Source organism: Orbicella faveolata, unplaced genomic scaffold (assembly GCF_042242905.1).
Source record: "Orbicella faveolata isolate gen_17 unplaced genomic scaffold, um_ofav_v1 contig_36, whole genome shotgun sequence".
In the NCBI taxonomy this organism is placed as follows: Eukaryota; Metazoa; Cnidaria; class Anthozoa; order Scleractinia; family Merulinidae; genus Orbicella; species Orbicella faveolata.
In genome coordinates, this window is record NW_028301565.1 from 8,388,671 (window position 1) to 8,405,506 (window position 16,836).

Below are 16,836 nucleotides of genomic sequence, written 5' to 3' on the forward strand. Positions count from 1 at the left end.
ATGAAGGATGGGCATTGTTCAGTTACAAGAACAAAGAAATTAGTGATATTACTTTCACTTTCTTTGCTCCTTGATAAACCACTAGGGATTAATGCAAACTTTTAATACCTTGCTTTAAAATTTCTCAAATCACTTTTCTTTGGCATCATATGTTGTGTTGCTCCAGCAAATAATCATACCCCTCCCTCAAAGGGTTTGTTGGGTTGACGTCAACCCCCAATCTGTCTGGAAATTCCAGTTTTGCTTTCTACTTTCCTTTAAAAGTTTTAGCTTTTGAGATCCCCCTCCCCCTTGGAAGATCTATTTACCCTTCTGCACACATTCACATCCAAGGAACAAATATTTAAGACTGATGGATTCTATTTAAGCAGTGATACTAAGCTGGTGATTGTTGTACAACACAAGTCAATATTTCTTATATTCTTCATTTTATTTCAATCAGTACATTTTCACACGCTACCTAAACTTGCTCATCTGTTAAATAGATCTTATCATTTCCATTGAGAGTAAAAAAAATGAGATGTCTCAAAATAATTGGGTACCCATGGAATCAAGCTTTGCTATGAACCAGGTTAACATTATCTATATTATTCAGTTTTCTAACTGAAAGTAAATACAAAATTTAAGTGTTCTCATCTCAAGAAGTAATTGCACAAACTCAGATGTAAGACCTGACAGATGCAGTAATTATAGTCAAAGACTAAGAGAACTCAAACGTTTGCATGTAGAGCATACAAAGATTTTGAGATTTCCTAAACTCTAAAAAAAGTTTCCTAACTAATTCACTAAAGAGGTGCTGATCAAACAAAAAGAAACAATGATTGTTTGTTAAATTAAGGAAGAGTGAAGAAAGGTTTTGGCTTACTGTTTCAACATTTTACATCAATGACATTGTTATTTAAGTTACAAATTCTTCACTGTGTACTTCTAATTTCCTACAACACATGCAGAACCAATTTGGTCCAAATCCTTCATGCCCAAATTCTCTGTACCTTATTTACATTATTGAGAATAAACATGACAAAAGAGAAATTTTCATCAGTCTGCCATTTATAGAATTATATAGTTAATTTCTCCAAAATAGTAGTTTCAAAACAGTATGAAGACAAGTGAGGAAAATTAGCATTGTTTTTGTTTTATTAAAACTTGAACGCTGTCAAAATCATGGCTCACTGTTTGAAGGACTCTTGTGTTACACTTCTGCTTCAGTGCGCAGAGCTATGACACTCCATTACATTACATTAACTATAAATTCCTTGTACTCTAAGATTCTTTGGATCAAATGGTGCTTTGATGTGTACTTGTGCAGGAAACAGTTCCCCCATCGATTCAATACTGTATTTGCCTGACTTTAAGAACTCTGTGGTCACTGGGTTGCCACTAGGATCTTTAACATATCCATAAGCCATGCTCTTGCCTATTGCATAACCATACTCTCCTCTTCGGATGAAGCCAACAACTTTGTCATCGCGCCATATTGCTTCAAGACCAAGAAGAGCCTTGTGACTGTAAATACAAGATGCAAATAATCAAAATGTTGTAAGCTTACATTGTGTTGTTCCAGGAAATACCCTTGGTTTCATGGCTTGAACTTCACAACTACAGGAAATTCCATTTATTTGATATAATCTTCAAACTTCCCCTAGAAAAATTTGGCTTTTCAGACATTTCTTTCCCTTGATGTTCTTTGTGGTGGGTTAACAGCTATTTTCTGGAGCTGCACAACATTGCAAAAAGACAAGCTGATTACAATACCGTGTGCCACTTCTGACACCATCATTACATTTTGCTCTACTTAATTAAAAGACTTCTTCCATTCAGGTGGCCAGCTAAAGCAGTGGTGTCTTGCGCATGCAGTGGGGGAAAGCCTACTTACCTGTGCATGTAAAGTGTATGGGTCTTAATCGAGTCACTACAGCATCTCTAATGATCACAGAGCTTAAGTGACAACTTATGCATTGATAATAATAATTGTGTTTCTTACTCTTCAATGGTGAAGCATACTAATCTCTTCCTAAGACCTTCAGCTTTCTGCTGTTCAAGGGCTTCCCTTCCAAGAAATGGGGTATCTGACTTCAGTTTGCAAGTGAAACCCAATCCTGCCTCCAGAGGAGTATCGTCATGTCGTAAATCCTGATGCCAGTGTTTGTAACCTTTCTCTGCACTGAGTGAATCCAAAGCTCTGTAGCCACCATTTACAATACCAAACGTTTTTCCAGCTTCAATGATTGCTTCATAAACTCGCACACATGAGTCACGGGGGATGTGTAACTCCCAACCAAGTTCACCTACGAAAGTGATCCTAAGAGCACGAACATCATGGCCAGCAACATTGATGACTTTGTGAGTGGAGAAAGGGAAGGCCTCATTGCTAAGATCTGCTGAGGTCAGACACTGGAGTAACTCACGACTGAAAAGAAATCACATAAGACGTATGGTCACTGGCAACGTGTTGGTGATACAACCTTACAAAATACTACTGCCCAGTAACCCAAGGTAGAATGTCAAAGCCATCCCATTTGCATAGCAATACTCCTTAGAAGTCACTCACATGGTGTCAAAGAAGCCTGCAAATCCTGCAACTGTAGTTTTGCGCATTATTAGCATTAACATGTAGAAGGTGATTGTAATCATCTTTAACATAACTATTTGCTACCTACCATGAAATCTTCTTTTGGTCACTTACCTTTTCGGTCCCTGTATACTCAGCATTCCCATTTTCTCTGAGTTATCTTCAAATTTGACATCATATTGTTTGTCTTGAAGAATATTTTGGATATGACACCAACCATGCTGACCTATTCCACCACCGACTGCAATGTAAAATCCATCACCTGGAAATTGATGAAAGCATGGTAAGGGTGACTTATGTGACATTGTCAACAACCTTTGAAACAGTTTTAGTGATGCCCCTGGAGATATGGGGGTAGGTACTCCAAGTACATAACCTGTAGAGGGATATACCACAAGATAGGCTATGGTTTTTGGCCTTGATGCTCTGAACTGGGTATGGTGACACAACTGCTGTCATTAAACATGGTTTATACAGAACTCAACCATCCAAAATTGGAGACAGTTTTTGATATTAACAGGTGATCAGCCAATACCTCATGGCTGTGGGTCAAGCCTTAAATTGCCCCAACACAAACTTTCTCTTTGACCTTGAGTCATAACAAACATCGGTTATTGTTGTTTGATGTTGGACAAATTTAGAATAGTATGCTGTTCTAAAGTTTGAGTCTAAAGAATAAAAATGAATGCTTACACAAGCTGTATGTTCCTGTATACATGGTGCAACTGGTTCATTTTTCAATTAAATTTCTATTTAGAATTTCAGAAAATTTCCTCTTGCTTTCTTTAATTAAAATAATTAGGTATTTTATATGAGGGCCAACGTGAAGGAGATTGGTTGGTTTTCATGTATGGAGTGTACTTGACAATCTGATTTGACTTCAGTTCCCTGCAACCACAGCCATGTTGTCAGGCTTTGAATATTTCACACCCAACATAACTTGTAGCCCTAGTCTTATCCCAGCAGTGATGTTTTAAAAAATGTGTCTACACGTATATTAAATAATTTCAGTCTAATTCCTATTTACAAGTGAGTGATCAGGTGAGCATGTAGTGAGCCAATGAAATAACTGGTTGTTCTTAGACTAATAAATTTACACTTTAAGGATCACAAACTTGAATTTGTTCCATTGCTCACCCTCAAATTGTGGTTTTACAATACTTGAACCATCGCCATTCTCCAAGACACTGACAGTGATATCAGCCTCAGCACCCCCATCTTTGTTTGTCATACAGGTGTAAGTAGTAGCACCTGTAAATTATTTAGTAATAAGTCAGTTATCCAAAAGTCTGAAGGAGATATTAGTTATGAAGTCAAAAAAATTGTATGCAAGAGACCCTTCTGAGTGAAGAGTACGTGAAGAGTGAAGAATGACGAGTGAAGGGTGATGGTTGATGGGTCAAAAGAGAAGGATGAACGGTGAAGGGCAAAGATTATTATTAGATTCACAAGATTATTTCACAATTTCTCTTACCCTGTGTGTGTGGGAAAGTCAAGTACGACAAAAAAAATCATTTGATTGATACTGAGTTTACATTGTTATAACTGAGATTAAATAATAGACCCTGACTAATAAGATTAATATGTGCAAGTCAAATAATTAAATGCACATGTACCAGTAACTACAGTTAAGTACTAAGTACACTTTGGTACCTGGAGGTTTTGCCATATTATTGGTGAATATCCAGTCTGCAGCCTTCTGAGCATCAGGGCCAGTTAAATAAAACTTAGCAAAGTATGACATGTTGAAAACAGCTACTTTTTCTCGACATGCAAGGCATTCTTTTCCAATCTGTCAATGAAAGACAATCTTATTTTTAGTTCGTATAGTGTGATCGTCTGGGTGAGGGTAGTTCTGAAAAGAACTGTTGTTGGTGAGTGTTGTTGGTGAGTGTTGTTGGTGAGTGTTGTTGGTGACCCTCACCCGGATGATCACACTATATGAACTACTGATACTCCTGGGTTCAAACCATTTACAATCTTATTTTTAACACCATTTCACAAAATATAGAAAAATTGCAATTAACATAAGACTCAGAGAATTTGAGTCAAATTTCATTGGTCTTGCCATCTTGATGCCACAAAGACTCAATTTCTTTTGCAAGAGTGGGAAAGTCTCATGCTCACTCAAAAGATTTCATTTAGAGCCCTTTCATATGAACCTGGTCAACCAGGCTGGTTTGGTTTCCAAGATCTTGCCTCATCATTCTTTCCTTCATAAAAGTTTCAATGTAATCATATGAGATGCCGGGTTGGTGCGATGACCGAGATGTTGGTTTTTGCAACCGAGATCTCAGTAACTGGATTTAAAATTATCCCACATGAACGCTGCAGCGCGGGTAATTGGGATGAAACTTTTTTGAAAAAATAGCTTCGCTTGTATGTATTTCCACTTCAGAAGTATGTAAATTTGCTTTATAAGTAATTATAATTATAAAGTTACAAGAGTCCACAAAGCTACGACAATCATGAACCGTTCAAGTTTACGTTCAGGCTCATATGAGCAGGCCCTTAGTCTCACTGTCTTGAGGAGTCACTGATTTACTATTTGGCTATTTACTATTTACTATTTGATTTACTGTTGAAATGCTCGGAGACATTAGCTGTTAAAGCTACTCTACAATCCGAGGGTAAATAAAGTATACTACTACTACTACTACTACTACTACTACTACTACTACTACTACTACTACTACTACTACTACTACTACTACTACTACTACTACTACTACTACTACTACTACTACTACTACTACTACTACTACTACTACTACTACTACTACTACTACTACTACTACTACTACTACTACTACTACTACTACTACTACTACTACTACTACTACTACTACTACTACTACTACTACTACTACTACTACTACTACTACTACTACTACTACTACTACTACTACTACTACTACTACTACTACTACTACTACTACTACTACTACTACTACTACTACTACTACTACTACTACTACTACTACTACTACTACTACTACTACTACTACTACTACTACTACTACTACTACTACTACTACTACTACTACTACTACTACTACTACTACTACTACTACTACTACTACTACTACTACTACTACTACTACTACTACTACTACTACTACTACTACTACTACTACTACTACTACTACTACTACTACTACTACTACTACTACTACTACTACTACTACTACTACTACTACTACTACTACTACTACTACTACTACTACTACTACTACTACTACTACTACTACTACTACTACTACTACTACTACTACTACTACTACTACTACTACTACTACTACTACTACTACTACTACTACTACTACTACTACTACTACTACTACTACTACTACTACTACTACTACTACTACTACTACTACTACTACTACTACTACTACTACTACTACTACTACTACTACTACTACTACTACTACTACTACTACTACTACTACTACTACTACTACTACTACTACTACTACTACTACTACTACTACTACTACTACTACTACTACTACTACTACTACTACTACTACTACTACTACTACTACTACTACTACTACTACTACTACTACTACTACTACTACTACTACTACTACTACTACTACTACTACTACTACTACTACTACTACTACTACTACTACTACTACTACTACTACTACTACTACTACTACTACTACTACTACTACTACTACTACTACTACTACTACTACTACTACTACTACTACTACTACTACTACTACTACTACTACTACTACTACTACTACTACTACTACTACTACTACTACTACTACTACTACTACTACTACTACTACTACTACTACTACTACTACTACTACTACTACTACTACTACTACTACTACTACTACTACTACTACTAGCACCCCTAAATAGGCATGGTGGCCTCATGGTTAGTGTGCTCATCTCCAGATTGAGCAGTCTGGGTTCAAGCCCTGGCCGGGGACATTGCGTTGTGTTTTGGGCAGGACATTTTACTCTCACACTGTGCCTCTCTCTACCCAGGTGCATAAATGGATACCGATGAACTTAATGCCGGGGGGTAACCCTGCAATGGACTAGCATCCCATCCAGGGGGGAGTAGAAATACTCCTAGTCACTTCATGCTACAGAAACTGGGATAAGCTCTAGCCTGGTGGGCCACTTGGCCTGTACTCAGACTTTTCCTTTACCTTTACCTTTTTACCTCTAAAGAGGCACCGTGGGACAGAGTGATCTTGCCTAAAACACAATATACCAATGGCTAATCCAAAGCAAGGTTTCCTTACCTCTTATTGAAATCTAGCAATTAACAATACTTTAATTTGATACTTACAATATCATGATGAGGTGGAAAGTCAAAGGTGTAGTCCTGACCCAGCAGTTCATTGTATTTATAGTCTTGGTGTTTTTTAACATCATAAGCTCCATAGTAATCATACTTCTTTACCTGAATGTAAACAAATTAAACACAAATTAATATGCCTGTTCAAAGATCTTGACTAATTTATTATCAAATGCAACTACAGTAACTAAGTCAGCAGACAGTGTTTTTTAAGACAAACTTTAAAGTAACTTGGAATGGAGACTTTTACCTCTTACTAAAAGCAATTATTGCTAAACTTTTGAGTTGCCGAATGATATGTTAACACTTTACTTTAGGAGGTAACTTTTTTAAATCAATGCACATCAAAACTGTTGCTTCAAGCATGGAGAAAAAAACAGTAAAACTTCCCAAATCGTTGCTAAATAAATAATAAAAAGCAGATGAAGAGAGGGTCTTGATTACCTCAGGTACTGCATCAGGAACAAACCAGCCTGGTCTCTCCCAGCCATGTCGCTCCTGATAAATACATCCTTTGTCCAAGAGGATCTGAAATCGACAGTCATTTGGTATGTTATTGAAATATGTAATATAAAGGTATCAAGTGTTTAATTTTGATACTACAGGTTAAGGGAAAGTCGTTTAATAGTTACTAAGGGTCACTGTTTAGAGCACTCCTGTATTATGATTTAGGAGAAATATCAGACTATAAAATAGTGTATATTAAACATCAAATATTAAATTTAAGACATTAGTTTAATTAGGCAAACAGCTACAATCATAAAACAGTTTGATAGATCTGACGTTATTTTTTATGGAGTACTTATAACACATTAGTGCACTTGTCTCTGGATCGAGCGGCCCGAGTTCAAGCCCTGGCTGGGAACACTATGTTGTGTTCTTGAGCTTGACACTTCACTCTCACAGTGCCTCTCTCCACCCAGGTGTATAAATGGGTATCGGCAAACTTAATGCTGGGGGTAACCCTGTGATGGACTAGCATCCCATCCAGGGGAGGGTAGAAATACTCCTAGTTGCTTCATACTACAGAAACCAGGATAAGTTCCGGCCTGGTGTGCCACTTGGCTGGTATGCAGACGTTCCCTTTACCCTTATAACACATTACTGAAAACCCAACCACAAATGAACTTAAGGGAACTACTGTAACACTAATTCATGTACAACAGAAGACAAACTGCTCAATATATATAACACCCAGTTTAAATGATTTTTGTCTGCAATTTTAGTTTGACTGAAACAATTCTTCAGATTCAAAGAACACGCTTTGAACTCACAGAGACTCGACTAGAAATCATGTTCATCTGGTTAGTTTGCTTATTGAAAGTTAACAAAGTAGACACTACAGTACCTTGTGAAAAGGATCACATCGCATATTTCTAGAAGCAAGCGGTTCATCATGGCGAAAAACCATTGAATAGTTTTTTGCATAGGATTCGTGACTTCTTTCCCTCAGCCATTTTTGATTGGATGTAATTGATGAATGGAAACGCCTACAATAATAGTTAATAAATAAATTAAAATTAATGCAACAGAGTAGAAATTATGGGTTGTCATTGTCTTTCTACAACTGACTGAATGAGCTTCAAGATTGACTAGCTGTGTGGAGGTCCTGTGGTCTCATGGTTAATGTGCTCAAATCCAGATCAAACAGTTCGTGTTTAAGCCCTGGCCGGGAACATTGTGTTGGAAATTGTGGCAAGACACTAAATACTTTCACAGTGCCTCTCTCCACCCAGGTGTACACATGGGTACCAGCAAATTTAATGGTGAAGGTAGCCCTGCAATGGACTAGCATCCCATCCAGGGGGGAGTAGAAATACTCATAGTCACTACATGCTATGGAAACTGTACATAGGTGCTGGCCTGATAGGCCACGTGGCTTGTATGCAGACTTCACCCATACAAAATAGTCTGTTATAAATATTTTTTTGGTCAATTAAAGATAATTTTACCATTCTCATACATGATAGATGAAGAAGAGACAATTTTTTCAGAAATTGATTACCACAGCCTGGGTAGCAAGTGCTTCTGTGGGGTTCGGGCGCAAAGAATTACAGCGTGAAAAATGAAGCGAGTAAAACACAGGGGAAGGGGTGGGTAAGGAAGGCAGGAAATGCTTGCAGACAAACCCCTGGATTTTAAAAACTGCCCACATGCACACTGAGATGTCATGCTGTCATTGATTGTCATAAATTAACCAAGAGAATCTTCAGTTTTCTGTAGCGGAAGTGAACTTTGGACCAAAACAAACTTTAATTTGTCAAATATGTCTGAAACAACAAGTGTATGGTGGGGATGGAGAAATCTCAATGACTCCGGGCGACCAATGCAGGCTTTGTAAAATTTTTGCAATTTCAAAGTTAAATTTGGTAATTTATAATCAAGCTATATTTCTACTCAATCCGTCTAAAAGGAAGGACTGCAAGGGTGACGGTTTAGCATAAATCTGCCAGAAAGTTAAAATGTGAGAATTATTCAAGTCGCGTTTGTAATCCTTGTGCTCACAACATTTGAAGTCTCGGATCACTGTATTCATTCGTCCAGGAATCAATAAAGGTAAAATTAGCTAGTCAACTCCTACAAAGGCAACTCCAGTAAAGAAGCGTTTGCTGGAAACACCAGATCCGCAAATCGGTTCGAATGTTATCGCCTGTGACAAAAACAAACAACGGAAAGTCTTCTCGGAAAACTCTTGTATTTGGGCAAGAGAGGCTTCAAACATCGGAGAAAGAAAATAATGATAATCTTGACCAGTATCTGAATATAGATAATCTTCCCCTAGGCGGCCTCCAAGTCAAAGTTGTTTATAACACCAACTCTGGAAATGTCCTCGTAAGAATTCCCTGCGACGAGAAGACTAGATGTTTCGTAAGGCAAATATGTGAAAAAAACTGGCATGCCGCAGCTAACACTAAAACAAATCATTCAGAATTGTACCCAAAGGTTCTAAATGCTGTCAACAAAAATGCTTCTAATGAAATGTCGGAGTAGCTAGTACATGATAAAATCAGAAAGCATGCTATGTAACAACCCAGACAAAATCACTAGGTTTTCCCACTCAGTAGTATCTTATTATCTTGTCCTTGGTGCATGTGGCATTCAAGAAAGTGATGTTAAAATGAAAGGAACAGCTGCAAATTGTGTTGCACTTGCTTCTGTAATAATGTGCAGGCTTCGAAATACCAAAGCATCGGCATTGCACCACAGATTTTTACTGTACTGTCAAAGCTCACGACTAAATCCTCGTTTGGCAGGAAAAGTTAACGCTTTTTATAAACAAGCTTCAAATGCATCTTCCCATCCTTTCTGGCACTCAGGGCCGGGTTGTTCAAAGCCTGATTAAGCTAACCCAGGATTAGCGAGAATTTTGATTTCATTTTTGTACATTTTCGGTGAGGTTCTCTGAATATATTGTTTGTGCCAGGGCTCGAAATTGCAACTCACTGGTTGCCAATGCAACCAAAACTTGAGCACTGGCGACTAAATTTTCAGAACTGGTCGCCAGCTGGCGACTCGTGTTTTGTCCGATAACTAAAGAAAACCACGACACAACTTTTGTTTTTAAATCTTTATATTAGGAAATCAATTGGATATGGTAGCTAGTATACAACTCACCTTTCCGTCCCCAGTAAAATAATGTCTGAATATTACACGATAATCGAAAAAATTGAATGTATTTCAACAGGTCGATACTGCGTTCACGGCGCGCCATATTGTTTCAGCGGTTTCTTCTGAAACTGGCATCGCAGGCGCACTTCAACGCCATGTGCTTTTCATTTGCCGCGAAAATGGCGGCAGATACCAACCAGATTTACGTGAGTGAAAGGCGTCGAGGCAAGCAAGTACAAAATAAAGAATGGCATTTCGAAGAAGTAGCAAAGGGAAAATATGCAAGGACCCGTGTTTGTCTCACAATGAAAACCACGCACTTAAAATGTTTTATACTTCGCTTCATTTAAAATGACTGTGGAGAAAACCATCACCTTTGGAGCAGAGACATATCACCTGAGAACAACAGTGGCTTTGTGAAGTATATATGAAATAATTCATATTTGAACTGCGGTAGTAGATGAAAGTGAAGTATGATCATCGCAGTAAATTTTCCAATTTAAGCAACTGGAAAGAAGAAGCCTGAAAAAAATCAGGGCTTCAACAGGATTCGAACCCGTGACCTCCGCGATACCGGTGCGATGCTCTACCAACTGAGCTATGAAGCCACACATTGGGAGCGAGGTCAATTAATTGAGTTCATATCTTCCCGTGAGTGAAATGATGTGAAGTATATATGAAATAATTCATATTTGAACTGCGGTAGTAGATGAAAGTGAAGTATGATCATCGCAGTAAATTTTCCAATTTAAGCAACTGGAAAGAAGAAGCCTGAAAAAAATCAGGGCTTTCTTGTTTTGGCTCTCATCCCACTTTCCACGCAGGCAAAACACCGAAAATCCCGTTCCTCGGTCTGTCTTTGCTCCCAAACCCTATGGAAACACCTGCTACGCAGACTATGATTACCACAGCATTAATCAAAAGTCAGGGTCCAATGTGATAGCCTGCAGTTATCCTCACCTGATATCATATCCATACATGTCCAGTTCTGGGTGGCCATGAACCACCCACTGTGCCAACTCTCGACCGCACCCTCCCGCAAGCATAATACCTGATGAGTTAAATCCACAGCCATGATAAAAGCCACGAAGCTCTGGAGCTTCACCCATCAATGGTTTATGATCGGCTGTGAATGATTCTGGTCCACACACAGTTGATTTGACACCAGTTTCTGCTATTACTGGTACTCTATTACATGCGCCTTCTATGTGAGCACTGAATACATCCCAGTCCAGATCAAAGAGGGAAAATGCAAATTTATTACTGACCTGAGAATATAACAGCAGAGAATTGTAGAGGTACATGTAAGCTGATTTTTATTTTATTTTATTTCATTTTTTCAGAAACAAAATTACTCAGACTGACGTATAATGACACAAGGAATCAGAAATAATTTGCATGTCTAAGCACTTCAAAACTGACCAATCAGCATCAAAATATTTTCTAATTCTCAGAAATGGTTCTTCTAAGAATAATGAGAACTTATTCTCTCTTCTCTTTCCTTCCCTTACCTCCTTATTTTGCATCATTGATTTTCAGAGGATCTGAGAGAAAATTGAGACTGCTTGCATTGTGCTAAGGTTTCCAGATAATCAAAAGTTAATAATTAATTAGTTCTTAGTGCTATTTACACCAAACTTCCTTACCTCATCCCAGAATATTGGATTATATTCATAGCCTCCAACAGAAAGTCCATCACCTTGGAGTTTGAGATAAACTGACGCATCATGATCTCTCACGTTGGGCATGTTCTGTATTCCCTCAATCCTCTCCGTTACAATGTAAGCATGGTACATGGCAACCAGAGGAACACTGACACCGCACAATCCCCCAATATAAGGTGACCACACCCCAGCACAGTTGACAACATTGTTTGTTTTGATGGTACCACTAGGAGTTTGCACAGCTGAGACACGCTTAATTCCAAGGTCATTGACTTCAGTCTGAATTCCTGTAACTGGACAGTTCTCAAATACCTAGAGGTCAACATGATTGTGTTTATAACATTGACTGCAGATGTGAAAATGGGAAGCAACAAAGTAGCATTTCTTGTTGCAAAAATATGTTTCTTCTAACCTAGGATCTACAAGTATAATATCCATAGTAAATATTACCATTTATTTTGTAATGGCTGGTCCAACATACCTGTAATAAAGGACTTGTCAAATGATTTAATCACCAGAATTTACGTCAGTAATTGAAGTTGATGAATGAATTTGCAAAAATTGAAATTTAGGCCAAATTGTTGATTAATCATGCAAAAGATGGAATTTATTACATTCTAGATCTATTGAATAATGAGACCATCTTACGCCTTGTTGAGTTCAAGACCAATCACATATACAGTTACAATAATAATTTAATTAGCTAGTTTACATATGCAGAAACACATCAATCTCGATAATGGTAGATCTCTGTTATTTTATAAAAGGAGGGAAATGCTCAAACTAATAACTCATACCTTGCCACCATTCATTATAGCTGCTCTTGAAAGTGTGGTGGCCCAGCTAGCAGGATCAATGGTCCCATCACCAGGACTGTGCAGTGTTCCATACAAGTCATCCACATTTAACAATGGATACAATTCTTTGGATTCTTTGGGTCCCAGAACAAATGACTCCACACCATATACCTTCCCAAGCTGTCCAGTAAAGTTAAATTTGATTAATGAGCATGGTTTACATACTTTATTAACTAGGTAGGTCAAACTATATATGGTAACCATACATGTACAGCTGAAGTAGTGGACCTACCTAAAAAATAACTAGTTAACTCTCAAGAATAATCCACATTTAAATTATCTTTGTTATATAGAGCAGTTTTCAATTGAGTGTTGAGAGTAATCACAGGCAATTACTTTCATTGGTCTTGGTTTTGGTTTAACTATGGCTTGAGATTGGGAGTCTAAACGTAAGTAATTGGATTGGTTTTGGTTTTACGACACTCAATTGAAAACCGCTCTAATACACAGACAGTTTAAATTGTCTGGTACCAATTTCTACTCCAATCCAGAGTTCAACACATGTACACTAGCAGTGAACACTTATTTCTGGTGCTATTTTCAGTATAAAAATGCAAAATGAGTACTTAAACCTTGTCCCAAGGGCATCTGCTTAAAGGAGCCTGGACTTCATCCATGCAATGAATATAGTGGGTACTACCACCACAAGATAACTTACTGTCATCAACCTCTTGTACTCATCTAGTCTTTCTTTGTTATTGGCAATAAACAAGCCTCCATTTTCATTCCATCCAGCCCATAATCCTGTCTCTTTGTCCAAAACATCTCTTGCAAGTTCTCTTGTGTGTGCAAGCAGTTCCACTTCTACATCACTAGGTCTCAACCTCCATACCAGACCTGCACTATGCCAGGTTGTTCCAGATGTCAACTGGTCACGTTCCAACAAGACAGCATTGTTGACACCAAGTTTGGTCAGGTGATAGAGAGTACTTGCTCCTACAGATCCTCCACCAATAATGACCACATCAGCTTCTGCTGGGACAGTATCCGGAGCTTGTTTGTCATCCGTCTGATGCCAAAATACAACTCAAAATTTTTATTAGTGTTTCACTTTTCTTATAAGTACATATAAAGATGGCTATATTCTATTGTGAAAAGCGTAATGCATGTACACAATTTCAGACCAAAATGACAAATCTATGACCAAATTTCAGACCAAAATAGCCCTGGGACATTACATACCTATCGGTAGCTCAAACTCAATGTAGTTGAGTATATGAGCACTCTATACCTGTCTAATCAACTAAGACATTGTATGAAGTTCTAATAACATGGAATTCAAATTTACAATGTATCTCTTACTAACATGTACTCTTATCCCCTTTGCTCCTCTATGGAGCATTGTGCATTCACAGTAAACTGTTTTCCTCCACTCATCTCATACAATGCTTCACAGACCAGTAAAAAGTGCTCAAATTCCCTTTTGCGGCTCGATACCCTAAACGGTTCCATGAAAGCTCCTGCTGTACGATATTTTGAGGCAGACGCCCCAGGAGGTACCAAATCCACTTTACAAACCCTACAAGGTATGAGTAGCATCCTCATCCTTTTTACATGGGAGTTCCCCCAAGCTATACCCCCTCCTTCACACACACACACACACACACACACACACACACACACACACACACACACACACACAAAAGGGGAAGGAGGAGGGGGTATGTGAAGCACTGAACTCAGTTTTAATTTTCTTTAGCTGTCTAGTTTTTCCCTCAACTTTTTGTTGTAGTCAAGACTAGTTGGTAACTGGATTTTGTGTCTTAAATAATACTTGTGATGATCCAATTTTACCCACAATAAGCGACAACAAGTTTAAGGTTAACTAAGCTTAAATATAAAGCTTAATTTTCTGCGACTTCTTAACCTTCACACATGCGTAATTGAGGCCTAGTTCATACGTTGCATTTCTGCCGTGTCGAATTCAATTCAATTAAGTGCGACAGAAATGCGACTATGGATTCATACGTCACACTTGTGTCGCACTTAATTCGGAATTTATACTGTCGGGTATGTCGGCCAGCGGAAAATGTTTTAAACGTAGAGTATTCAATATGGCGGACGAAAATACCGAGCGACGAAGGACTTCAATTTTGCGAAAAATTGTCCACCAATGGAATAGTTTCAACGATTGCATGGCATTAATTACCTGTAGAGTCTTGTAAGGAACTTCAGCCCTCACGTCCGAATCTTTGGAAGTGCTTGATTCGTGACGAGTGCTGTTCCACAGACAAGAAGACGAGCGATTCAGTGCTCCTAATCTGGCTGCCTTCAAAGCTTTCGAAAGGCGCCACATCTTCGTCCTAGATTTAAACTGATCGTACTATACCAGCAAAATTTCATTTACGAAATGTTTACGACGAACAGGACAAGTGAGAGGCGTACCAACAATAACAAGAAAGACTGGAAACACATTACCAGTATTTTAGCCAATCACAAAGCTGTTATCTTTCCCGCGTTTTTGTTCACCGGACTGTCAAGTATATAAACTGACTATATGCCAGGCTACCAAGCAAACAAACCAGATTTACCAAATTTACATATGTAAGAGAATAGACCAATTTCGATATATTAAAATTCAGCCTAACACAATAGGCCTCAGCACGAGGCTCTGGGGAATAAACCCCACAAACTCTGTAGTTATTCCCCAGAGCCTCGTACTGAGGTCTATTGTTTTAGGCTGAATTCTAATATATCGAAACTGGTCTATTTCATTTGTTTTTTTTTTTGAAAACCATTTAACGAGGAAAAAATTCATACATGTCATCTGACCGTAAAAAAATTTGACCCAAAACGCATGCAGTTTGAGATCGCCTCTTCCAAAACTTTTCTATTGGTCACGCTTCTGCGACAAAAGTAGATTGATCAGGTTCTTTAGGGAGGCCCATTAAACTGGAAGGCTGATATCCAGAGGGACCCTAAATCTAAAAAAATACATTATATTCTGTGATAAATCGCAAATTTTCCGCGATTCCTTTGTCTGTACGTGTAAATCTTGGTAAGAGACCTGAAAGAAAAAAAAGGCTAGACATTGAAGACCCCATTGAATTTTGAAAGAAACCTCCGAGATGCAGCGTTAGAATTTTAAGATATATCCAACGTTGTCGAATATGGGTTATTTCGAGGCTATATATTACAGACAAAAGTAGCTAAGGGGTTCCCACAACTAGTCCTACCCCCCTGCAAAGGCACTCTTTAGGTTAGTCCCGCAATCTTTCCTTGCAAGACGAGGTTGATTGCCCGATGTTTTCCTTTTAAAAATTTCCCTCGAATTTGTTTTGTAACCTTCAAGCATGAAAAGAATCTTCCTATTTCCTTTAGTCAAAACCCCTACCTCATGGAACTCTTCCGAGTCTCTTCTGAGGTTGCTTTTCAGCCAATTACATTGCACGTTCACTTCTCAATTCCAAAATATGTTTGCAATAACCTAGGATGGTTTGCAGATGAATAACTGAGATCACTGTTTTACTTTTACCTCTATTGACAAATTCTGTTTCCTAGTTCAGCTGACCAGTCGTACATACCCGCAACATCGTGTCAGTTATTATAAAAAACCCAAGTTGTTCATATTAGCTGAAGCCTTATAATTGAATATTACAAAGTAAAGAAAAGTAAAAGCTCAAGAAGAAAAGAAATACTTCTTTTGGAAATAACGACCCAAAGAATCTGCAGATCTCATGGAAAATCATTTAATTTTACCTCTGGTAAAACGAACAAACCAAGGTTTGACCATGGTCTGGAAACATGTTGTCTTTATAACGCAGCAGCTAATCTCGTTCTCAGATCTCTTGTGGA

General features: G+C 38.1%; 1 protein-coding gene across 1 annotated transcript; it reads right to left on the reverse strand.

Annotated features, from left to right (window-relative positions):
- Positions 1-411: 411 nt before the first annotated feature.
- On the reverse strand, positions 412-15,502 carry LOC110042927 (sarcosine dehydrogenase, mitochondrial-like). The gene is made up of 13 exons (XM_020748314.2): positions 15,191-15,502; positions 13,700-14,050; positions 12,982-13,161; positions 12,167-12,496; positions 11,481-11,788; positions 8,260-8,401; positions 7,356-7,439; positions 6,903-7,016; positions 4,226-4,364; positions 3,710-3,823; positions 2,687-2,834; positions 1,985-2,410; positions 412-1,506 (listed from the first exon to the last, which is right to left on the reverse strand). The coding sequence occupies exons 1-13, from the start codon at positions 15,335-15,337 to the stop codon at positions 1,242-1,244; spliced, it is 2,748 nt and encodes a 915-aa protein (XP_020603973.2). The 5' UTR covers positions 15,338-15,502; the 3' UTR covers positions 412-1,241.
- Between the last annotated feature and the right edge of the window lie 1,334 nt (positions 15,503-16,836).

Bases quoted from the DNA above. Each gene is read 5' to 3' on its own strand.
- LOC110042927 (XM_020748314.2), bottom strand. From the start codon at position 15,337: ATGTGGCGCCTTTCGAAAGCTTTGAAGGCAGCCAGATTAGGAGCACTG. The intron at 7,440-8,259 runs GTACTGTAGTGT...TGTCGATTTCAG, and splicing joins GATGTGATCCTTTTCACAAG to ATCCTCTTGGACAAAGGATG. The intron at 4,365-6,902 runs GTAAGTATCAAA...TTTCATTGACAG, and splicing joins TTCCACCTCATCATGATATT to ATTGGAAAAGAATGCCTTGC.